At 36.4% G+C, this 27,244-nt stretch overlaps 1 protein-coding gene and 1 non-coding gene across 2 annotated transcripts; both read right to left on the bottom strand.

The window, feature by feature from the left end:
* Positions 1–60: 60 nt before the first annotated feature.
* GTF2B (general transcription factor IIB) lies at positions 61–27,244 on the bottom strand. The gene is made up of 7 exons (XM_067726811.1): positions 27,097–27,244; positions 22,969–23,075; positions 6,733–6,866; positions 4,363–4,509; positions 4,108–4,237; positions 2,645–2,926; positions 61–479 (listed from the first exon to the last, which is right to left on the bottom strand). Exons 1-7 carry the CDS (start codon positions 27,111–27,113, stop codon positions 346–348), a joined length of 951 nt encoding a protein of 316 aa, XP_067582912.1. The 5' UTR covers positions 27,114–27,244; the 3' UTR covers positions 61–345.
* TRNAR-CCU (transfer RNA arginine (anticodon CCU)) lies at positions 9,665–9,737 on the bottom strand. Its single transcript has one exon. It is a non-coding gene; the product is annotated as a tRNA-Arg (tRNA).

Consider the following 27,244-nt stretch of genomic DNA (forward strand, 5'->3'; position numbering starts at 1 on the left):
TATTTGTAATTATAAATTATATAAATTATAAATTACATGTAACATAACTGTAACAAAACCTTTAGTTTTGAAAAATGTTTTATTCAAGAATTATGTAATTTCAAATATCTTCCAAAATACAGTTTCCTAGATTGCTACAAAACGAAGCAAATTGAATAAGAAATGTCATTAAATATGTTTCACTAGTATATACATATGAATGCCAAGCAATTAATATTTAGCCCTGGAATGCGTACCATGTCTTTCATTTTTCCTTATTAAAGGCTCAATCCAGCACTTTGTATAGGCTATGTACAACAGGCAAAAGTTCAGTGTTCATAGGAGTTTCACATTAGCTGCCTCAATTTATAGCTGTGGTAGTTTGTCCACAGGGGTGTCAAATTTGAAGTCTGTAGGAAACAGATCTGGGGCCCGAGGATAGATTAGCCTGTAGGACTGTCTGATTGTAACATCAGCAACACCAGCAATATCTCCAATTTCTAAAAGACAAAAATCAAAATATTAAGTTTAACTTCCATCCTACCTCCCCTTCTACTACCTGCGTTTGTGAGACACGGTACTATAAAACGTCTTAAGTGAAAAAGAAAACAAAAATATTTTCAAAAACTAAAAAGTAGAAAGCAGGGCTACAGTAACAACAATAATAATGGTATTAGTACTTTTCGCAAAGCATTGTCGAATTAGTTTAAAAGGTTTACTATACGGAAAACATTTAAACAGTGTTCAAGGCATAGCACTATGTGTGATAGCTATTATATTGCTCATTGTATTTAGAACTGACTTCTTCACAATAAATTTTTTTGAGGATCACAGAATCTATGAATACATTCCTGTAAAGAAATTCACTTTATTAGTTCTGTGTTTAAAAGTTCCCCTGCAACGTCTCCCCTAGCTAAACCTCTATTAAGAGGTTCTTGTTAGGTTAAAACCAAAATGGGATCATGTTGGTATTTTTCTTTTTTAAAAAAATATTTATTTATTTGGCTGCTCTGGGTCTTAGTTGCAGCACGTGGGATCTTCGTTGCCGTGTGCAGGATCTTTAGTTGCGACATGTATGATGATCTAGTTCCCTGACTAGGGATCGAACCCAGGCCCCCTACATTGGGAGCTTGGAGTCTTAACCACTGGACCACCAGGGATGTCCCTATAAGTATTTTTTTACAGCCTCTTTTTTCTACTTAACATATCTGAGGTCAAACAGCTGTATATTATAGCATGATATAGATGTTTTTCACTATTATAAACACATACTTGAGCATATATATTGAGCTCACATGTGTTATTTCTACAGTCTATTACAGAATCCAAGGATCCACTTTTACCATTCAAAGTCAGTGTCATATTTTCCTTCCATTTTTTAAACCAAGTCCCAAAGGACTGCCACTTGACAATTATTTGGTTAGTTATACTTAATCAAAATAGATTTTTTAAACACACCCTTTAATACAAACTCATTTTACCATCTTTTCAGAGCCAGTTCAAATCAGTGAGATTTTACAGCTTTTCAGTGTGGATGCTGCCATCAGTGCACAATTAGCTAATTTTAAATTTCCTTATCGTATGTTGCATTATATTTTTCTAGACATAAATACCAATCAATGTCAACTATGTGAATGTCAACTGGGTGCTGGGCAGCAAGTAATTTCACTACCTCACTTTTAAATTTAGAATTGACTGCTCCCTTTTCTTTATAAATCTTTTTGAGGATCATGGAACTAATTAAGGAATGCATGCTTGTAAAGAAATTCACTTAATACTTCTGCTTGAAAGTTCTACAACAGTAAATTCAAGAATAGCTGCAGAAGGTTTAACTGCTTATGTTAGCATTTTCACGAAGAAATTGTGAATAGCATACAAAAGAAGAAAGAGAACAGGTTTCACAGAAAGTTAAAACTTGATGGTCAACACATATTTATAGTGTGCCTCTCTGTAGGGTACCATGCCAGCCAATGAGAAACAAAGCATGGCCACCTCCTCTCAAGATTTAAAAAGTTAAGTTTTGAGGGGAAAAACAGACTATTCAAAATAACCAGGAGAATTTAGGGCGAACAAATAAAAACTTCTAAAAATGAAAAATGTACAAACTAAAATTAATTACTTAATTCAAATGAAAAAAAAGTTAAGTCTGTACACAGGGTTATGCCTCCAAATATTTTTATTTATGAGACACTTAAAATGCTGTATTTTCTTAAGTTTTGATGCTAAGGAACTACCTCTTAAACATGGGCTCTAGATATTTAGTGGCATCCCTCAGACATATTGCAGGTTCAGTTCCAGACCACTGAAATAAAGCCAATACTGCAGTAAAGCAAATCACAGGAATTTCTGGGATTCCCAATACATATAAAATTTATATTTATACTATACTGTAGTCTATTAAATGTGCAGAAGAATTATGTCTAAAAAGATAATGCATATACCTCAACTAAAAAATACTTTATTACTAAAAAAATGCTAACCATCATCTGACAATTCAGAATTGCCATAAACCTTCCATTTGTTAAAAAAAAAAAAAAATGCAGTATCTGCAAAGTGCAACAGAACCAGGTAGGCCTGTACCTGCTTCGTACTTAAAATGGAAATACAATCACATACTACAGCCTTTATTAATTTCATCACTACCCTTCCTGATGAACAATCCTACCTTTTTGGGTCCTTTTCTCAGCTGATGCCTGTGAGGCCATGTAAATGGCGGCTGCTGCCACAGATATTGGGCTCCTTCCAGGAACCAAGTCCAACTCCACAGCTTTACGGGCTATATGTGTAGCTGCCATCTGTACTTGTTTAGGAAGACAAAGGTTGGAACAAAACCTGGACATGAAGTCCCCAGTTGTTATCAGATCCACACTGGTTTCTAAAGCTTTCAAAATAAGTTTAAAACATCGACCGATTTCTTTCTTAGAAATTCGTGATACGGCACATATTTCTAAAAAGAGAAAAAAAATAAATAAAGCAATCCACATAGGCCATGTAGTTCACTGTAAAATCTATCATTTCTGATTATAAAAGTAATATATTCTAATTGCAAAATTCAATCATGCCTTAAAGATCAATCTCTAATCCTCTCAGTGATACTTCTCATAGAGCTAATTTAAAATTTCTGTTAATTTAAATGTTTATTACACTTAAAAGAAGTTTTTAAAAAGTTAAATGTAGGTTTTAATATTTCAAAATATTAACTTCTCTTAAGTTTCAATTCATGCAAGTTTCTTCAACCAATCAAAAACTTCTTTGATATTTATGTATTAATCTGTTGTAAGGAGTATGTCAAGAAGATGAAAGAAAATACTCAAACTAAAGAAGGCTTCTCAAGTTACACAATGTCATACGTACATGCAATCCCTGAGATTACAGGCTATAGAAAAATGAGATCAAATATTTGACCCTGTTATTCTAAAAATTCAACTACCACTTTCAGAATAAATTTAACAAAAGCCTTAGTTTTAGCTGTAATAACCCAAAAGATGGTAATGATAATGGTCACTGCCTCTTCACTCTGACACAAGAAAACGTAAAAAATATTCATGGATGAATGAAGGGTAATTATAGTCTTAAGCTAAAATGTGTAAGTATCACAGCAACACTGTGAATAAGCTGTAATGTTTTCATGGGTAAACTACAAATTAGATGAAAAACACTGGTTCTTGCAAAGCCTCCAACCGAAGTGTGAAAATATAAACTGTCTAACTCAAGAGAAAAAGTTTCATTCATGCTTTCAAAGGCTTGACTCCCTCACCTGTAGAGACCTGTGCTGGGAGCGGAAACTTTTCTGTGCATCCAGTGTACAGACTTACTACAAAGGCTTCTGATGCCAGGCCTCAAAACGCACAAGATATAGTCAGAAGATCCTACTAGCAAAGAACAGAGGGCATACATGGACTAACATGACTTTACATGGGCAATAGCCTGAAAAGAACATGATCAGTATGATCACAGAATTTTTGTCAAGGAATAAAAAAAGGTGGTGTTTAGAAAGGTACTTAGGTGGATTACTGTATGTAACCAGGAAGACATGACTTATCTACCTACTGTCAAAGCTGCTTGACTTTGGTCTGTCACTTTAATATGAAATAGATAACACTTATATCTAAGCAACTAAAAACTTACCTTTAAATGTCCTAGGAACTCCTTCCTGTCTGCAGGCAATATAGAGACAAGCAGAAGCTATGGCATCATTAGCCCTTCCCTTCAGGCTCTTTTGTTCATACACTTGCTTGAACAGATTATTTGTTCGATCCTTCAAAGCAGAGAAACTAAGTTTAATTAATTCTAGGCCATTTAATTAGCCACAATAGCAAAATTTCATGTTTTCACTAAATTATGCTAAGTCAAAGCCAGCATGGCTTAAAGACAAGAACTTACAACTATATTTCGAGGGAGGTTGATTCTGTCTGCCATGGTAGTGATTTCTTTGAATGCATTCATCATTGCCCGATCAGAACTACTCATGGTTCTCCTATTCTGGTACTTAGAATTACCGAATTCATCAAAACTTGCAGCTCCTGTACCCTATAAAACAAAGTTTTATAACTTTACGCAAAAAACTTTGAAAACCTGAATGAACAATTTCTAAGAAAACTTAACTTATACAATCTGACTCCATATTACCCAAGAAATCTACCCTGAGCAACCTCTCTATTCCTCAAAAGAAAAAGTACCAGGTTAAGATGGTTTTAAAGAGGTTTTCTAGCAAATACTTTAAATGTAAATATATTATTAGAAAATCTAATAATATAAACCATCATATTAATAGACCTAGGAGAAAAGTCACATGATAATCTCCAAAGGTGCTTAAAAAAGTTAAGCAAACAAAACTCCCAAGTCCAAAGCCAGCACAATGATTAATGAAGAAACATTAGCAGCATTACCACTGAAGTCAGAAGACAAAAACACCTCCTACCGCTACCATTTTCTAACACTGTACTAGAAAAACTAACCAACATGATGTAATTTTAATTATATAATGTTATTATATAACAATTATATTAATTACATTAGTATAATTATATTAAAACTCAGCAAGAGAAAGATTAGAAGTACAAATTTGAGACAGAAGTGATAAACTATTTGCAGATACTACCTTTGTATTTACCTAGAATACTCAAGAAAATCACTCAAACTGCTATAAATAATAAGAGAATTCATTAGAGGGGCAAGTTCAAAATTAACAAATAGAAATCAATAGCCTACATATGTGTAATCAACCAGTTAGAAGATGAAAGAAAAAGCTGCAATTACAACAGCAACAAAAAAGATAAAATATCTAGGGATCAACTTAAGAAACATGCAAGACCTTGATGAAGAAAACTTTAAAACATCCACTGAAGGACACATATGACCTAAGGAAATGGAAATGCATACTATATTTCTGGATAACAAGATTTTTTCCTTAAGAAGTCAATTTTCCCTAAGGCAATTTGCAAATCTAACAAAACTCAGTTGAAATAATACCCAAGTTTTGTTTTTTGTTTTTAAACTAAACAAAGTTATCCTAACTTTAAATGGAAAAGACAAGTGAAGAAAATGCTGGAAAAGGACAATAAAGCCAGATACCAGAACAGTGTGGGGTGGCACTGGACTAACTAGACCAGGTTAGAGAAAGCATGCAAAGTCCAGAAATATCCCCAAATACATTCAGAAATTTAACATATGACAAATGTACCATCTTAAAAAATTTCTTTGCCATATAGGCATAAACAACTTTCAAAAGAAACAGGAGAACCTAATAGTGGTTACCTGTTCTGACAGGGAAAGGGGGCTGCAACAGAAACAGAGTTTAGGGGTCAAGGGTGAGGAAAAACCACTGTGGTTTTTTTTACATTTTTGTTTTTGAATCATGTATTTCCTATTGAAAAAAATTAAACATTAAAAAAGTCACAGCATTAATTAGTTGCAATCTTAAACATTTAAAACTGTCCTTAGTATACTTTTTTCCAGCCTGTAAAGCTAAAGCAAACACAGAAACCTCCTACTTTAAAATATTTCTGAATATTATAAACTTTTTAAATTAGCCTACACCATTTTTCAAACTTAATATGTAATTTATAGACCATGAAAAAATAATGACCTACTTTTGAATACTTTCTTAAAAATAGACTATGCAGTAATACAGATTCAGTCCTAAAATAGCATACACTTCCTTGATGAGGCCTTTGGAATAATGCCACTACTACTTCCAATTCAGATAACAGAGCAAAAAACAGCCAGGCTGCCAGGAAGATTATGCTCCTGCTTTATATAATAGCAGCAGGTACCATCTATTGAACACATTCTACACACTACATGTGTTATAGATACTTTACATACATTCCCATGTAACCCTCAATATCTCTATAAAGTAGTATTATTCTCACTTTACTGATGAGGAAAGTAAATTCACCAATATTAGAAAGTAGTCTATACTGAGATCCAATTTATCTTAGGTGGTATCGAGGGAAAAGAGAAAACATTCATATTCAAGGAACATGTCAATATGAACTCAAAGAACATACTACACTCAATTTTTTGTGCAAAACTGCTTCATGAAAACAAGGGCCTGTAACTTCAATCTATTGGTCTCCCATTTAAGATGGAAGAAATGCATAAGGCAACCATCATTCACAATAGTAGTACTGGCAAATCTTATTCTCAGATCAAGATTACTCACTGGGGCAGACTGATACTTTTGCGAAGTTCCCAAACAGGTCTTTAGTCAGTCTGCACCTGGTACTTCCTGCCAAATGGATTTATTACCTTGCCAATCATAGTAGACAAATCTCCATCACTCAGAAGAGGATTCTGAGAATCTCCAACTCGAGATGGATCTTTTGTTGCTTTATCATTGCTGAAAGTTCTCCACTCAGATCCTACATCGATAACCCGGTCACCTGAGAATATAAGTGCAAGTCTAAATTGTTTTGTCAAGATGGGATTTATTTAATGCTGCTTAATGCCCAACTCGGCCCTATTATTCCCAGAAAATCTCAACACAAACATCAGGTTTCAGCTTAAGTATCTTGTTTCAGGCATTTGTCCTATAGCATTCCTATTGTGCCAGTCCAATAATAACCCTCTTTAAACATTATGCTATGATTAATCATATTCTAACTCCTGGAACAAAGAATTAGTCAAAATAAGGACAAATAGCAAAATAAAGCTATTCATATGTGATGCAAAGATAAAGTAATATAACCATGAAGAACCAAAATGTGCAACAGGCATGGAAAAAAACAGAAAACACTATTCACAATCGTATTAATACACATAGTTTAACATTTAAAAAATTACAAAGTTTTCATGGGCAATGCTCTGCAAAGATCTAAGCCTAAGGGTATGTTTTAGTAACTATTTGATGAAAAAATATTTTGGGCCAAATAATTCATACAGAATAAACTTTAAGCCTAGAAATCAGTAAGCAAGAAGCCAGACATGGGTAGATCTGATGTAGATTACTGCTTTGGGGGGAATGCTCAATGGCTGGTAACACCTCCAACCACAGACAAGAGTTAACATGAACACATGCATATGCTAGTGATTGTGCCCTTTGTAAATGTTCTCTTTCAATACTGAAAGCCTTATAAAAGGTAGGTACCACTTTTATTGCTACACTAGAAATAAAACTAATTTGCCAAAGATCACACAGCTAAAACTGAAACGTGAATGGGATTCCAAAATCTGTTCTATACTGCATTCGTAAAACATGAGCTTTTCCACCAGCTGTGATAAAACTGAAAGCAAGAACCAGATCATTTTCATCTGTGCCTATACACAACAAACAAAGGAGAAAGGAATGGCAGAAGTAAGTTACCTCAGTAGTTAAAAGTCTGGTATTCGTAGAGAACAAAAGTAGGGATACCAAGGGAGGCGGGTGAATTCGGAGACTGGGATTGATTTATATACACTACTATGTATAAAACAGATAAATGATGAGAACCTACTATATAGCACAGGGAAATCTACTTGGAGCTCTGTGATGACCTAAATGGGAAGGAAATCCAAAAAAGAGGGCATATATGTATACACGTGGCTGATTCACTTTGCTGTACAGCAGAAACTGACACAGCAGTGTAAAGCAACTATACTCCAATAAAAAAATAAATAAGGAAGGAATTAAAAAAAATAAGTCTGGTATTGACAGTCAATTAATATAATGGTTAACAGTGTGGACTCTTGCTGCTTAGCTTTGGACAAATTTCCTCATTTCTGTGCCTTCACTTCCTCAGCTTTACATTTCCCCAATAACCTCATTTTAAAGATTTAAACATTAAATAAGCTCATACAGGTTCAGTACACATGAAGTGCTTAAAAACCAGTTCAAAGTAAGTTGTTTGATATTAGCTATTTATTGCTATAAAAATAATAAGATAACATTCTGACATTTTGACATTCATTCTAAGAAGAGCACCAGTTGTAAAATATTAATCTCCATATTAGACTTTTACAGGATCAATATCAGAGTGCTTTGCTGCAGTACTTGATCAGTAGGATCAGTAGGACAGCAAAGGAGGCAGGGAGAGAACAGAAGGAAGGAACTACATGTAGATTGTGCTAAATCTTCTAAACGTTTTTATATATGGTACGTTAACTAAAATGCTTATAAATAGAGTACAGTGATCTGATCTTAGTGTTATATTTAAGAAAACAGGTAAATACACAACAGAATCATTCATTCCTGATGGTTTGGGGAAAATCTGTTTTTCTCTGAACGCTCAGGTCACTTGGGAATAACCAGATCTCACTTGGACTATCGTGTGTCCCTGTCACTAGGGAACTGGGATAGAGCTAGGATCCCCATTTGTCATACCTTATGCAATAAGAATGACCAAGGAAAGCAGAAGCAGGGAGATCAGTTTAGGCAACTTCTGTGGATCAGAGATTGGGCAGGTGGCCCAAAATAAGGAGAAAAAGTTAAATTGATGGGATGGTCATGATGGATTTCACTGCTTCCTCCTCATAAAAGCAAACATCACTAAACTTGGGAAGCAATTCTAATTACATAAATTAATAATGATTTTTAAAACTTACCTGAAAGAAACATAAAATCTGTAACTGTGCACTGAACTTTACTATAATACTAATAAGCAAGGCCCATGTCTCCAAGAGACCACTCTAAAGAGACTTGACTGTTCTTCCTTTTTACAGAATAGCTGCTTACAAAAAATAGTTACATAAGCAAAACAAAATTACCTGTATTACCAACATCCAAAGACAGCCACTGTAAATATTCTGGCATATATTCTTTCTGTCTTTTAATTCATGTGTATATATTTTTTTTTTGTAAGATTAAAATTATATCATATTGTGCCTATTCCACTACAAGCTCTTTTCACTAAATTTCTATCAAAACACCAAAACAAGATTTTTATTTTTTATTTATTTATTTATTTTTGCGGTACGCAGGCCTCTCACTGTTGCGGCCTCTCCCATTGCAGAGCACAGGCTCTGGATGCGCAGGCCCAGCGGCTATGGCTCACGGGCCCAGCCGCTCCGCGGCATGTGGGATCTTCCCGGACTGGGGCACGAACCCGTGTCCCCTGCATCGGCAGGCGGACTCTCAACCACTGCGCCACCAGGGAAGGCCCGATTTTTATTTTTTGAAAGTATTTATTTTTATTATTTATTTATTTGGCTGTGTCGTGTCTTAGTTGTGGCATGCGGGATCTCAGTTTCGGCATGCGGGATCTAGTTCCCCAACCAGGGATCGAACCTGGGCCCCCTGCATTAGGAGTCCACAGTCTTAACCACTGGACCACCAGGGAAGTCCCCCAAAACAAGATTTTTAGACAAAGTTTAGTCTCTTTAATAGCATCCACTGATCAAAGTGATACCACAGTGTCTCCATGCTTCATGTTTTCAAAGGGAGAAAAGTGAATCCAACTTTCCTAGTCAGTGAAATGAAAACACAAATGTACACAAAACAAAAAACTACTGTGGCCTTCAAATCTACAGTTACTTAAAAAATTTAAGTTAAAAAAAATCAAATGTCATCATTAACTTTTAATATCTTAATTAACACAATGGCTGTATTAAGAGAATATTTTAGGGACTTCCCTGGTGGTGCAGTGGTTAACAATCCTGCTGCCAAAGCAGGGGACACAGGTTTGAGCCCTGCTCTGGGAAGATCTCACATGCCGCGGAGCAACTAAGCCTGTGCGCCACAACTACTGAGCCTGCGCTCTAGAGACCACTAAGCCACAACTACTGAAGCCCGCGCACCTAGAGCCCATGCTACGCAACAAAGAGAAGCAACCTCAATGAGAATCCCGTGCACCACAAGGAAGAGCAGCCCCCCACTCACTGCAACTAGAGAAAGCCCGCACGCAGCAACAAAAACCCAACGCAGCCAAGCAGAAACTTAACACACCATTGCAAAGAAATTATACGCCAATAAAGATGTTAAAATTTTTTTTAAATTAATTTTAAAAAAAGAGAATACTTTATCTTTACTAACTCACATCTTTTAAGTCCTTCTGGGACTCTAAATATGATAAAATATTAGTTAGCCAACATGCTTCACTTCACAGCATTTCCTTTTGGCCCAAAAGTAACTTACCATGAGTTTTTTTTAGTGCTTGCTTTGTACTGCCTCAAAAAAGACAAGCTGGATTAGGGAGAAAATAAATTTTAAAAAAAGCTGGCCTAGGACAGTATAAATAGAAAGACCAGAACTGGGTAGTGATGTAATTTTTCCACATACGTGGGAATGATCTACATGACTCATTCAACAATCTGTGGTTTGTGCTAAGAGCCATTCCCTCTTTTTATATGTTACTGCTCAAAACATAGCATTTGTAAAAAATAAAATTTCCAAAATAACTCAAAAAGCACATCATGAAACTACAACTAGACCACCAGATTAAGTGCGTGAGTAACAAGAAATAGGGCAGATCATTCAGAAAAAAAGTCAGAATATATAAAGGATTTTCTTGGAAAACATCTAAATGGTCGCACTTTTAAAAGCTGCTCTGGAAGCAAACTGCATTACAGAATTTTTCAAGGAGTAAGTGTACAAGGCAGCCATACTGTTTGGGCATAATCAACCTTTGACAAGAAGCTGCCTGCCAATTAGCACATGTGCGCATAACACACAACCTCACAAAGCCTTCCACGTTCTAGAAACAGAGAAACACGCCAACTTTCACCAGTTCCTTTCTTAACCACACACTGATTTTTGTAAAATTAACACCAGATAGAAAGTCTATATATAAAGGTTTTTAATAGCCAAAATCATAGCAGGACTGTTATGTACATAATAGCACTACTCCTCCCTCCATCTATAGAGTATGATCTCTAACACTCTGATCAAGTTCCTCATCCAAAAAGGTAAACAGATTCAATATGTACATCTAGGTATTACACACATGCACAGTTCTCAATCCACGTATCAGTGGTGTCTAAAGAGTATTAACTAAGATATTATACTATATTCTACAACGAGTTTCATCTATTTTTTAAAGAAGAAATTGAGAATAATTGCCAAAATCATTCACACCAGTTTAAAACCGTTCAACTACTTTGGCACCTACCCACCTTATGATCTGGCAATTCCACTCCTAAGTATTTGCCTACAAAAATCTCACACAAGAATATGGGACTTCCCTGCTGGTCCAGGGGTTAAGAATCTGCCTTCCAATGCAGGGGACACAGGTTCAATCCCTGGTTGGGCAACTAAGCCCGTGAACCTCAACTACTGAGCCTGAGCACCACAACTAGAGAGCCCGCGCGCTCTGGAGCCCGAGCACCACAACGAGAGAGAAGCCCACGCGCCACAACGAAGAGCCCGCAAGCAGCAACCAAGACCTGACACAGCCAAATAAAATAAATAACTAAATATTTTTTAGAAAGTCTCATACAGGGCTTCCCTGGTGGCGCAGTGGTTAAGAATCCACCTGCCAATGCAGGGGACACGAGTTTGATCCCTGGTCCAGGAAGATCCCACGTGCCGTGGAGCAACTAAGCCCGTGCACCACAACTACTGAGCCTGCACTCTACAGCCCGTGAGCCACAACTACTGAGCCTGCGCTCTAGAGCCCATGAGCCACAACTACTGAAGCCCATGCGCCTAGAGCCCGTGCTCCGCAACAAGAGAAGCCACCACAATGAGAAGCCCCCGCACACCGCAACGAAGACCCAACACAGCCAAAAACAATAAATAAAATGAAATAAAATAAATTTATTAAAATAAAGTCTCATACAAGAATGTGCACAGCAGCATTACTCATATTAGCTAAAAACTGGAAACCCAAATGTCCATCAATGGGAAAACGTAAACAATGGAAAACTCAGCAAGTAAACTACTAATAATGCAGTAACAAGTGCATTTCGAAAACACTATTTTGAGTAAAAAAAAAGTCAGTCACACATAAGAAAAACCAACCATATTATATGATTTTATTTGTAGGAAGTTCAAAAACAGGCAAAACAATTTCTGAGGATAGAAATCAGTACAGGGATTGCTGGGTTGGGTTGGGTTGGAGGTGGGGGGCGAGGTAGAGGTGACTGACTAGAAAAAGGCATAAGGGAACTGCTGAGATGAGGGAAATGGTCTAATCATGTTTTGTTTGTCTGTTTGGTTTTTTTTTTGGCTGCATCGTGAGGCTTGCAGGATCTTAGTTCCCTGACCAGGGATAGAACCCATGCCCCCTGCAGTGGAAGCCCAGAGTCTTAATCACTGGACTGCCAGGAAGTCCCTAAATATCTTGATTAGTGTGTTGGTTACACCAGTATATGCAATGACAAAATTTAAGACCATACATTTGGGATCTTTGAATTTTATTGTCTGCAATTATACCTTAATAAACTAAAAATTAAAATTCACCCCCACCAAAATACTGCTGAATTTGAATTAAACTGTATCAAACCTATACACTTTGGGGGGAGTGACAGAACAATTTTTATCTATCTTCTTGGACAAGGGAGTATACTCTTTCTCAAGGTCTTCTTTCAGATTACATGTATGTCACATTTAGACCTTTTTGTTGTTAAGAATCTCATTTTCTAACTAGTAATTGCTATAGTATTTTATATGCTTATATTCAACCACTTTTATAGTCTATTAATTTTAAACAATTCCCTGGTGGCACAGTGGTTAAGAATCTACCTGCCAATGCAGGGGACACGCGTTCAAGCCCTGGTCCGCAGCAACTAAGCCCATGTGCCACAACTACTGAGCCTGCGCTCTAGAGCCCGCGAGCCACAATTACTGAGCCCAAGTGCCACAACTACTGAAGCCCAGGTGCCTAGAGCCCGTGCTCTGCAACAAGAGAAGCCACCGCAACGAGAAGCCCGTGCACTGCAACGAAAGCCCAACACAACCAAAAATAAATTTTTTTTAAAAAAAGAGAATACTTTATCTTTACTAACTCACATTTTTTAAGTCTCTCTAGAACTCTAAAGATAAAGTATTAGTTAGCCAACATGCTTCATTTCATAACATTTTCCTTTTGGCCCCAAAGTAACTTAGCATGAGTTTCTTTTAGTGTTTGCTTTGTACTGCCTCAAAAAAGACAAGTTGGATTAGGGAGGAAAAAAAAAAAAAAGCTGGCCGAGGATGGTATGAATAGAAAGCCCAGGACTGCTTTCTATGCAGTCCTTATTCAAGTTGATGGAATTCCTACCACTTGAGACATGCCAGTCACCATGCTAGGGAAATAGGTTTCTAATAGTAACATTTCTACTCACATACCATTGGCCAAAGCCAGTCAAGTGGTGATGTTTAACTTCAAACCGAGTGGGGAAATACAATTGCACCATGTGGCCCAAAAGAGAAGAACCAGAAATATCAGGGAATAGTCATCAGTACTGTTCCACATGACAATTAGCAAATAAAACTCAGCTTTGTATTTTTGTGGATTTATGTATAAATTTATTTGAAAAAGATTGTTCTATGACCTCCTTTCTGTATCACAAGACAAACAGGAATCAGACTTAACTTCATTGTATTCCATCAATAAAATTTTAGGTCCCTTCAAAGTAATGTTTTTACTGGTTGGTTGCTTGCAAATTTTTATTAATAAAACTTTTTAAATGTTAAAAGGATACATTCCCCAGTGGTGCGTGGGAATCTTGATGTGCAACCCTAAGGGTCTTCTGTGAGGAATGTCAAGTTTTCTTCTATTGCACCTTTAATATTTTATCATATTCAGCTGGATCTTCAAGTAGTACCATAGTGGCTATCTTGTCTTTACCACTTTCCAAAATTCACTCTTTATATTCTCAGGTTTGTTTTCTGCTTTACTGATTCGATTTTCTAGAATGTTAAGTCAGCTCATTGCTATCGAAACAGTTTTACTGTGTTTGTCTCCTTGTACTATCTTCTTTATTTCTGACCACTTTTAGTAGAAACATTAAGGAAGCTTTATTTCACTGATCACAAAAAGCAGTTATTTTCTATAACTTTTTTCTAGTAAACTGTATCAGAATCAGAATTTTCTGTTAAGTCCATAGGACCACTGTTCGTCTTTACTGTAGTTTGTATTCAAAAGCCTCAGGCTGATGTTTATGCTTATTCATCCTGAAATAAAGAATTATCAATCCAAGTCCAGTGGTGGCAGTGATGTTGGAAAACCTTCCAATCCACCACTGTTAAGTACTCCCAGCCTCTCTGGGTACTCACAAATCCCTGGCAGACAACAGAGAATCCAAACAAAAATAAACTCCCAATATGATTCCAAAAATATATTAGGAAGGATACAGGTAGGTCTGTAATCAAAGCAAAAACAACAGCAACTTCAACGAGATAGAACTTTCTCAGGTTACCATAGTTAATTGTTTTGGATTAGTGTGACTCCCAGGCTCCTCCTATCTTTTTTGATAAGCCATCTTCATCATGACTTGCATTTTGTAGTGTATGATGGCTGCTGGTAGTTCCCTCCATCATGTCTGCATTCTAGCCAATGGGAAGGAGAAAAAGGGAGAGCACATCCCTTAGGGCAGGATCTAGAATTGCACAAATCTCTTCTACTTTACAGTGCACTCTTAGAACTTAATCAGGTGGCCATAACCAACTGGAAGGGAAGCTGGGAAATAAATACAGTCTAGCTGAGCAGCCACAGGCCCAGTGGATTCTTATTATTAAAGAAAGAGTTGGGTAATAGATACTGGGAAACAACCAACATCTTCTGCTACAAGGAATAATGCCGGAGCAGGGGAGAGAGATAAGAAAGGATGTCCTGTAGAAACAAGGTACTTTGCTTGATAGTATAAAGGAAACAGTACACAAAGACAAATTAAACAGACATTTAACCTTCTTACCAGGCAAGCTATAAATGGTAAATACAACCAAAGATATTCTGTAGTACAATATTAAAATCATAATGGCTTAAGGTAGCAATTTTAACAAAGGGGAAAACTGCAACATATCAAAAGCAGCCAGTAAGCCAATACTGAAGATAATCTGACTTTCCAACCTGACCTAGACTCAGGATATTTTTGTTTTCTGTTTATTATTGTAAATTAATAAAGAAATTTTTTAAAAAATATTTATTTATTTATTTGGTTGCGTGGGGTCTTAGTTGCAGCAGGCAGGCTCCTTAGTTGTGGCATTTGAACTCTTAGTTGTGACATGCATGTGGGATCTAGTTCCCTGACCAGGGATTGAACCCAGGCCCCCTGCATTGGGAGCGTGGAGTCTTATCCACCATGCCACCAGGGAAGTCCCAATAAAGGAATTTTTAAAAAGGGAATATTAAGAGGAACTGCCCAGAATTTCAATTCTTTCTGCCATCTTGTAAGCATTTTGGCATACCACCTTTGGTAGAGAATTCAGAAGTCTTAGAACAATATCCCCCAAGCTACTTGTTTTCATAGGCTAGATTTATCTAAAACCATTTAGTTTAAAACTGCAAAAGTTTTCAAAATGTGCTAAGTCAAAAACTTCAATAATCAAAATGTATTATTATTCAAGATGGATAAATCCAAAGCACTGAATTTTTTAATTAAAAAAAATCAAGGTGCTCTGGGAAACTGTTTAAGCCAACACACTGTATTTGTTAAATCTAATGCTGAAAATGAAATGCATCATTAGTTTCCACACCTTCCTCAGTCACCTAACCCTTCCTACCATTCCTTCTCACATTTCAAAGAATCCTGATTTTTAGTCTAGGGTTACTACACATTCTTATCAGAAATCTTGCATTAAAGATAATTTTGAAGGGAACTTTGATCAAGAGATATTTTATAAAGAAATACTATTAATAATATAGTCAGTCTCTAAATCAGTTTATGTTCCCACAATGTAAACTGGGTACCAACCCAAAATGAATTATCCACTAGAAACAAACCATATCATGGTTAATTTCCCAGACCAGCCCATAAAATCCTATTTTATCCATGTTTAGACCATTAAAAAACAATAAAAACAAAAAAAACCCTGTACAAGTCAACAGTGTAACTACCATTAGGAAAACAGTTTGTAAAGGAAAATACATTATAAGTTCCATCCTTGAATATGTGAACAGACCTTGCTTTTCCTGAAATACGGGCAGGTCTGCAGCAAGCAGCAGCAGCAGCAGCAGCAGCAGCAGCATCTAAGCTAAGGAGCCCTGGCTCTGGTAGAAGATGCATCTTAACTTAGTCACAATACATTTAGTCCTTCACATACTAATATTGATACTTTCAGGCCTCCATCTTATGGCACATGTTTCTTTTCCCCTCTACCTGGAATGACTTTCCCTCCATAAACCCTTACTCATTCTAATGATCATGTTTTCAATGTAAATTCAACAGTAATTTCCCTAGGAAGTCACCACTTCCTTCCTACGTGTTCTCACCAAACTTGGAAGATCTGTAATAGAACTTTTACCACTCTTTGTTGTTTTAATTTACCTTCCTCCTTTCCACACAGTAGACAAAGAATTGGTCCAGAGCTTGGTTATAGCATCTCATCTTTCTATCACTCTCCTTGACCAGCACAGTGTTTAATGGAAACATGCAGTACAAAGACCAAAGGCTTTTCAAGTCCAATAAATCTGGATTTAAGTGGCTGTGTCACTAGGTGTAGAATCTTGAGCTAATTACCCAAACACTACAAGCCTCAGTTTCCCTTTCTTTAAAATCAAAAAACTACCTCAGAGTGGTTGTGTTACCCAAGTAAAATTAGTGGTTCTCTGATGCTTAAGAGAAAGTAGCATCTAAATTAAAGATTTCTGAATTAGGTAAAAAAGGCTGTGTCTGAGGGCTTACAAGAGACGACAAAGCAAGAATTTGAAAGTGAATACAAATATTCCTTAATTTTAAAATATAACTTGGCTATAGTAAACTAAAGCTGAATATTTTCCTTTAGGAAACACTGCTAATGCAAATTTAAAGATGGTAATCCGATAATGTTTAAAATACTACAATTGCAGCATTAAATATGCCAGACCCATAACAATCACTAAAACACATTTTGCAATTGACTTGCTAGGAAGAATGGCATCTCAGATTTGGAATCACCCTTTTTTTCTACAAGGTTAAGAAAAAAGGAGTACTTATATCCCTAAAATACGTTTCACTGAAATCTCATACTAAAATTATACTATGTATTTTATACATTATCTCATTTTATTCTTAACAATTCCTAACAAATCTGAGATGTATGGTACATGTCCTTTTGGGGGGGGGTACTTATTTTACACATAAAGAAAGTTAAGCTTGGAGAAATTATGTAACTTAACCTTAGTTACATAACTTATTAAGTAGTAGAGTCAAGTCTAGACTCCAGAGCCATTGACTCCTAGTTACCCTAGGAACTATGGACACACATAGATATCTGTCTTATAGGAATTTGCAGTCTAGGTCTGGAGACATGGGAAATATGAAAGCAAAGATGAGAAGCCTAACTGTACAGAGATCACAAAGAATATGCCAAATTATAAAGTTTACAGGATAGATCTGTGTTTCTTAACATGTTACCAATGTATGACCTGAGCTAGGGTTTCTGGAAGTGGGGCCTGGAATCTTTTAAAACATTTCTCAGCTGATTCTTAATGTACATTCACGTTCATGTCTCAGATTCACTAGTATAAACAATATCCAGAATGAACTTAGGAGGGGAAGGTCAAATCGACTCATTTTTCTCTTTCAAATTCATCTAAACTATTTTCCGGTATTTTCCTTATATTACTTTTTTTTTTTTCTTGCGGTACGCGGGCCTCTCACTGTTGTGGCCTCTCCCGTTGCGGAGCACAGGCTCTGGACGCGCAGGCCCAGTGGCCATGGCTCACGGGCCCAGCTGCTCTGCGGGATGTAGGATCTTCCTGGACCGAGGCACGAACCCGTGTCCCCTGCATCGGCAGGCGGACTCTCAACCACTGCGCCACCAGGGAAGCCCTCCTTATATTACTTTTAAAATCAATGGAAGAATTCCATTTTAAATGCTACACAAAAAGTGGCTTTAAGTAGAAATGATACCACTAGTTCTAAACAACACCTCATTGTGAAATCCTAATTTATAAAAGTCTTGATAACCAATTTCATGTTTTAATAGCTGTTACGACAGCTTACTAACCTTACACTTTGCAGCCTATAAATCATGCCCAAACAATATACAAGGTCAAACTTATGAACAAAGTGATAATCTAAATATGATTATACTGCCACCTAGTGCTCAACTTTTAAAGTGTCATTATCACACAGGATTTGGGGGAAAAAACCCACACAGTGCTGTTACAGCCAACATGGTAGAAATGACAAAGCTTTGCTTTAAAAATTGGCCCTATTTTAGAGATCACTACCAATATCTTAAGGGTCACTGATGAGATATCCAATGACAAATCATAATACTTCATACGTCTAAAATAACAATCTTATAATTCAAATACAAGAGGAAAGTCAATTAAACTATTACATGTTATAAGTAGTACTACAAACAGCTACAAAAAATTGGAAACAACCTAAATTACCTGAGAGACTAAATACTACACAACCATTTAAATACTGGGGAAAAATTAAACAGGACATCAAACATGTAACAAATTGTATTTTCCAAAGATGGCAGCAATAATATTTCCCATCCACATGTTCTTCTGCAACATGACCTTGTCACCCTCACATTGAGGTGGGGCTATTTCTCCTCCCCTTCCAATCTAGGTGGGTCCTAGGGCTGCTTTGACTAATAGAATGCAGAAGTGACCCTGTTCCAAGGCATAGCCCTTAACTACTTGAGTCCAGCTTCCGTTCTCGCTGAAAACACTTGCTCCTGGGATATTTCTCGTAGAAACCAACCACCACGTATGAAATATGACTACTCTAACACAACTATGGAGAAGCTTTAGAGGATGACAAACCTCTGTGGGGAGGTCAAGGAACAGAAAGGCATCAAAATGCAGATGAAGATGCCGTTATGGAAGTGGATCCTCCAGGTCTAGCCAGTGCCGAAACAATGGCCCAGATGAATCCTTCCCAAATTAATGACCAATAAAATTATGAGCAAAATGAAATGGTTGTTATAAGCCACTGAATTTTGAGGTGATCTGTCATGTTACTGAATCAGAAATTGGTTCCTGAAAGTACAATGTTGCTTTAAGAAAGTCCTAAAACACATGGCACTGGTTTTAAGACTGAGTGGTGGGCCTCAAGGAGTCTACCAATGAAGGTTTGAAGGACAGTGAGAAAGGTGTTATTAGAGACTAGAAAAAAGGTATATTATATAAAACATTTTTTGTATTAATTTCATTTAAAAAGATAATAGTAATGGGCTCTCCTACTTGATAACTCAGTTGAGAGGGATAATATATGGCTCTGAAGGTAACAGTTGAGCAGTATCTAGTCTTGGGTTTAAAATTAAGGGGAGTTAGTGACAACAGGCTGCTTTAAGTTTCAAGAACATATTAAATATTAAGTAAGTACAGAGTGGTCCAAAAACAATTCTAAAAGAGTTTGTTTCTAAGGTTGTCTGGTGATTATTTAAACAGAAAGCTATTCAAAATGCTTATTCAATAAATATAATATAAAAACTTTCAGACAATGTAAAATTTCATGGCAAGTACAATCAAACTATGTACACCAAGATTATTTATTAGGAAACACATGATGATGTTGTCTAGATATAAATCTCCATGAACATCAATATCTCAAACATGAAAGAAGCCACAAATTTTATGCCCTCAATGGACTGCAGAATATTTGTCCAGCTTAATTTCTTCCCCATTTCCATAGTATTAGAGATAAAGGTTGAATTGAGCTGGCAACAAAGCATATGCCTTTAAACCAGCAAGATGATGCAAATCTAAATTTATTATTGATATATGACAATGATATACATTTGTGTGTGTATGTACGTATGTATATGTTATTTTTAAAATTCAGACCCATGGAATGTCATGATCAATTAAACTATTCTCAACATAATTTGACTGATGATATCCCTAGCAAAACAGAACTTTTTTAGCAGACTCTTGCCTGCCTCCCCTTGTCTAGTCATGGAATAGATTCTTCACTTGCAGGACATCATATTACACATTTAACCACAATATCTGTGAATAAGGCTACTGTATATTTTAAATCAAGTGTTTGTTATATTTTACATCAAAAGAAACAGTATCATAAACAGGTATTTCTATATATAGAGAAGTTTAATCAGATTATATTTTTAAGTTTTCAGGTCTTAAAATTTAGCCTAGTAGGTTTAGTTAGATTGAAAAATAGTAGTTTTGATGCTGTTCAAGACTAATAATAAAGCAAAACTAAAAGAAAATTAACTTCCCTTGGTTTGATATAACAGAAAAATGCAACTAAAAATTAAGGATTCCAAGCACAAAAAAGCAGGTAAGCCTTGAGAATTATATCTTCCTTCTCCAGTTGCTTAATTTTATTTACCCAACTATCTTGCTAGTCAAAGTGGAAGTGAAGCTGATGGAAAGACTGGAAATATAATGCAATATTTTTGCACTACTTCTTTTTAAGTGGCTACAGAAGTTAGGAGAGCCAAGAATCTGAAATTATCTTCAGTCTTCTGTCTCTGTCTCACTCTTACATATTATCAGTTCAATCTTAATACTTTGGAAGAGACAGAATGCTCTCATTTAACTTAGGGGTCAGCAAACCTTTTCTTTAAAGGGCCAAAGTGAATATTTTAGGCTTTCCAGGTCAAGAGGCCAAACTGACTTATTTTTATTCTTTTATTTTTGTGAAGAAATTCTGCTGTGATGAGATATTCCACTATATATTTTCTAAATTTTCTGACCATTGTTTTCCTGAGTTAGTAGTATTGTGATAAGTGCTTAGTCTGGTAATGTCAACGTCTGTTGTATTCTTCTGGCACATCTACAGTATCACTGCATAATGAACACAATGCTTTGCCACCTAATTCAGTAACAAATAACCTACGCTCCACTGTGCCTTAAAAGCATGACATTCAGAGTTCAGCTTTTTTTCTCATTTTGACATGATGGGTATGCAATGGTAACAAAATAAATAAATAAAATGTTTCAGTATGGAGATATGCCTGGCACTCAAAAATGCTGTGGGTTTATAACTGCTTCACTGGGATTTGTAGTGCCCTAAGCAGCAGTGTGATGTGATGAGAGCACCACATGTGGTTTCTGTTGCAACCACTAGATTCCGCTACTGTAACATGAAAGCAGCCATAGACAATATATAAACAAATGAGTGTGGCTATGTTCCAATAAAACTTTATTTATGTGTACTGAAGTTTGAATTTGATAATATTTTCATGTGTTCCCAAAATTATAAACAAATGAGTGTGGCTATGTTCCAATAAAACTTTATTTATGTGTACTGAAGTTTGAATTTGATAATATTTTCATGTGTTCCCAAAATTATTCTCATTTTTTTCAAAATTAAAAAACATAAAAATCATTCTCAGCACACACACCATATAACAACAGGTGATAGGTCACAGTTTGCCAATCTCAGATTGAACTCATTTTATTACAAAAGACAACGGCAGGATAGAAATTTGGCTCCCATGCAGGCAGTGGAGCTAGACTGCCAGACTACTTAAACTCCCGTTTCTGCACCTCTAAAATGAAGACACCTCACAAGTGTCTCCAAGGATAAACTGAGTGAATATGTAAGTCACTTAGAACAGTGCCTAGCATATAAGTATATTAACTGTTAATACTGCTTACTGAGCAGAATATAATTGCAAATGGATTCCGATTCCTATTAACAACTCTGTATGACTTAAAACTCCCACTGGAGGTCTGAGGCAAGCAGTCTATTTGCATGAATATTACAGATGTCCTCCAAGCAAGACACTTCCACAGTATATCCCCACCCATGTTTCTGTTATACTTCCCACAATCCTACTAGCAGTTTCAACCTTGAGTATTTCAAACTTCAAGTAGGACTCCTTTTCTCAGGTGCTGGCGGCAACCCCACCATAAGAAAATTTTTGAACAGACTATCTCTATCCTAAAGTTATGCTACATATCTAGATTAGTGAGAAAGTAGAAATAAAAGTGATATTTTAAGAAGTATTATTTTGACACTAACAATTTCACACTAGAAATTCATAAACAAATCATTCTGTATGAGCAAATGAAAATTAAATCATTTTTGATGACTAAAAGGCCTTGGATGACACTCAGTACCTTTATAAAGATATACCTTTATTACTCCAAAATAAATCATGCTTATCTACCTTTATTACTCTAAAATAAATCATATTTAAATATACAAAAGTCGCAAAAGTTAGATTACATTTATTCATTATTTCATATGCACAAGAGTGCAAATGTTTAAGACTACGGATACAGGAGACAAAGGACTAAGGGCCTTTTCTTCTGGATCAGCTGTCTCAATTTTAGATGTTCCCTCCTACCCCACATTATGAAATATATGCGTTTGTACAGACAATAAAATATGGTGTCTCTGATTTCACTCTTACTTATTTCCTTTTTTCTAATTATTTTTGTTTTACAATAAATATGAATTACCTGTAGGGGGAAAAAGTCAGAATGTATTCATTAAAAGAGAGTTTGGAAAATACACAAAAACAAAATGCCCCAAATAGTGATTTCATTTAAAACCATAGTAACTGCTCACCTACAACCAGGCCACATTCAGGACAGATCATATCACCAGCTCTGTAGTCCTCCACTAAGATCGCATCTGGATGATTTGGACATGTGACTCTTGGAAGAGCATCCAAACTAAATGAAAAAAAAATTTTTTTAAATATCCTCCTAACCAACATGCAACAAAGTACTAATCTTTTGGGGGGGAAAAGAGGAGGATTCTGAACATTTTTCCAATAAATTTATAATACATTTACATTTATAATACATTTAAGCTAAATTCTCAAAGTAAAAATCCTAGGTTAGGTTACTTTAAATCCTAGCTAGTATTAACAGATACAATTGGAATTGTTTTTTGTAAGAACAGTTATTGGTTTGCAGAATGGAAGGCTTTAAAAACTTAAATGGAAAACAAGTGTTTTTTTTCTTTTAACATGTAGGCTACTAAAATGTTTATAAACCTTGATTAACATAGAAATGACTAGCTACCATAATAACGGTGCAACATTTACACATAACCATCTGGGTTTGTGACCCTTGCCACTTATTTCTATGGTCAGATAATGAATTTCAAGTCTTTGTTTTCTACATGCTGCATACCTTAGTAATACACTTAGAATAGTACACTGAACCTAAAAGGTATACAAATGAGGGTGGTAGAGGTGGCTAGGACCTGATGATTTCATTTAGACCAGAACTAAGTTTGTGAGCCCTCAAGAAATTGTTTCAAGATCTACTTTTTAATCTATCTGTGATATTAACAATTTGTTTGATTAATTTATTTTGAAAATAAGGCAGTCTGGGGAAGACACATCAGCCTTAAATGACCTAACAGAATCAGTTCTAAAAAGCATCAAAGATATTTAACATAGATTTAGTAATTATTTCTGTGGGTGTGGCCTTACAATCACAAATGTCTGGTATCACTGAAAATAAGCCCTTTTTAAAAGTTCACCTGAAGTTAATACAGAACAAGGTTATGTTATGACCACCACAAATATACACATAAAAGACAACATCAAGCATTCTTAAAGTATGTAAATAGGTATCTGTGGTTTTGGATAAAGTTTCTCAAAGTAGCAAACAGTTCAGAATGTTAACTTTCAACATAGGTGATACCCACAGAAAAAATGATAAAGTAATCCATATTCCCAAAATTTATATATTCAGATTAACCAGAACACATCTTGGATCTTTTCACTATGGAAAGAGGGAATGGAGATTTGTTTTATATTCACATTTATTCCATAAATTTCTACTAGAAAAATATTTTAATAAATTATGACAAATAAAACATTAAGAAATTAGTATAAATTATTAAAGAAAACCATGTAAAAATAAAGGAAAATGTTAGTAAAGTAACAGTAATTACAAATGCATAAAATGGGCAGCCATGCGGCACACAGCATACCAAGGACTGATATATTTCATACTATTAATAAGTAGACATACCATTGTGTACGTGTATATGTATATAAAAATGATATGGAAACATCTCAAAGATATCCTAAGTGAAAAGAGTAAGGTGGGGATTTTACAGAAAACTGAAAAAAAGTATGAACTACAGTTATATGCAGTAACATGAATAAATCTCAAAATGCTGATAAAAGAAACCAGACACAGAGAAATACATATACACTTATATATAAAGTTTAAATCAGGCAAAACAAACCTATGGTGTTAGAAGTCAGGATGTGGTTACGTTTGGGAAGGGGTAATGACTGAGGGCATAAAGGAGGCTTCCAGGGTGCTAGTGGTATTTGATTTCTAGACCTGGGTGGTAGCTATGTGTATGTGCTCACTTTGTAATTGAACTGTACACTTGTGTGTGCTAATTTCACAAAAAAGGTAAAAAGCAAGGTAGCACACAGTGTTTATATTAGACTACTTTTTCGAAGAAGAGAGGTTAGGACTATATGCATATGTTTGTGAAACCACAGAATCACTATGAAAACACCAAGAAACTGGTTATAATGACTGCTTTGGAGAATTAGATGGCTAGGAGCTAGGGAAAGAAGGAACTGCTTTTCACTTTTCTTCTTGCTTTTCTATGATTTGCCTGTGTTACCTATCCAAAATAAAATGAAACTGTGCTCAAGCAGTCAATTTTAATGAAATTACCCACAAGGGTAATACAAAAGAAGAAGCACAAGAGTGGGGTGGTGGGGAAGTAAGGGAGAGAAACAAGAGGGAAGGAATGGAGTAAACCACCACCACTGAGATTAAAATAACTCAGGCTGCCTAAGAAGCCACATAATGCCAAACTTCACTTTATAGCTATCATGTATTAGGTGCCTACTATGTGTCTAGTACTATACATATATTATTAATCTTCATTAGCAATTCTGAAAATTAAGCATTACCTCCATTTTAAAGATTATGCTCAGAAAACGATTTTCCTAAAATCACAGAACTAGTAAGTGGTGGAGTTTAGATTTTAAGTCACAACATTTGTGTTCTTCTCTGTGAAAACACCAAGCAGTTTCATAGCCTAGTCACTGTACATCTTCCTCGGGGGGAAAAAAGCTAAGGACAGAAATACTAACATTTACCTTTGTTCTCACTGGTAGAAAAACTCAACAGATGGACAGCAATGACATACATTTAAGAGCTGGACATGCCTAGAAAAAATTTACTTCAAAGAAATATTTCAAAGATTTTTTTAATGAAGAGAATAAAGGCACACAAAGGAAATGTATTCTTTTGGTAAAGAATCTATCAAGTGAATTTACTATATTTAACTATTACAACATTTCTTACAAATACCATTTCCTGTTCTATTATATACAAAAGCTTAGCCCAAATATGACCACGTTTACCTTTCAGATCTACTGCCATGAGAGAATACAAGTCATAGATAAGTGGTTTGGGAAGCTATTTCTCCATTTACCTACAAGGAAGCCTTACCTGGCAGAGCCACACCCAGTTAGAATGACTGAGCATTCAAACACTGAATTAGCAAACAAGTGTTTACTAATTCAGTAACAAGTGAACAAGTGTCCCTGGCTTTAAGAGCTGTGTCCAAGTAGTTTTAGCTAAGGCTGCCTCCTCCCCCAACCTTTTAAAAATACAGTAACATAAAGCAGTAAGCCTTGGTAGTTTACCAGAAAGGGCCTGGATTTCTCCAGCTTACTATTTTGTGATAATGGCTTTCAGCGCGAATTCAATTCCAGAGATGATAACAAGCTCAAAAAAATTATGCCAGAGCTACCTTGCCTTCCAGAAGCTACAGAAGTTAATTTGATACTTTTAATACATGAGTTAACTAGAGGCCAAGTGTGACAACAGGAAATAGATATGAGACTCTACACTCTGTTCTAACACTAACCTTGGATAAGTCAACATTGGCATGACTCAGTTTACACTTACGCAAAAATCCTAACATATACCTCATGGTGGTCATGAGAGATATAATTAGGGTCTGCAAACATTTTTCATGTCACAGGATTAAAGGCTGTCTCTAACGGCACTGTATGCACTTCCTGTAGATATGGGTACATCACATTTTTAAAATATAATATTAAAGAGTGACTACCCAGCATACATAATTTTCTGCAGGCAAGATCTTCTTCAAGAGTATGCAGACGACATCTGTAATGAAATCTCTTAGAAGAGAACTTATCAACTCTTCAGAAATGCCCTAGCTTCCACTTCAAAAGGCCTCGGGGATGGCAATCAGTTTCTCTCAGCCTTACCAATGCTGACGTCCCTAACTTTCTGGCTTGTCAGATCAATAGGGGCCTAAAATTAACCCTTTCCCTTTAGAGAGGAGGATTCACGGACCCTCGGGCTTGTTGAGCCACAGATGGAAAACCAAGCGTAGAAAAAATTAACAAGAAAAAAAGGACGGGTGAAATATCCGTAAAAGACGCGAGGCCAGGGGCTGGGGGTACATGAGCCTTCACACGGTGGTGCCTGGGTGAGAAAACGGCCTAGGACGCTGGCGGAGAAATGCCGGCGGTTCGGTACCCCCTGCGACACCCCTGTCAGCCCTGCCTCTGGGAGTGCCTTTGTCCGGGGCGGCCGGCCGGTCCTGCCGCCTCTCCCCGCACCTCCGCGGCATTTCGCCCGGCGCTGAAGTGCCGGCGGCCACCTTGCAAGCCCCCGCACTCGCCGCCCGCCCCTCAGCTGCCCAAGCTCGGCTGGACGTACTTACCGGCTGGTAGACGCCATCTTCACGGCCACTGCAATTCCAGCCACCAAGGACGACGGACGAACCGCAAACAGGAAGCGATTGTGACGGAGAAACGCTGCGAGACTGGCTTTTATAGGCGAGTCGCCCACGCAGTCGTAATAGGGCGCGG

Source organism: Pseudorca crassidens, chromosome 2, assembly GCF_039906515.1.
Source record: "Pseudorca crassidens isolate mPseCra1 chromosome 2, mPseCra1.hap1, whole genome shotgun sequence".
In the NCBI taxonomy this organism is placed as follows: Eukaryota; Metazoa; Chordata; class Mammalia; order Artiodactyla; family Delphinidae; genus Pseudorca; species Pseudorca crassidens.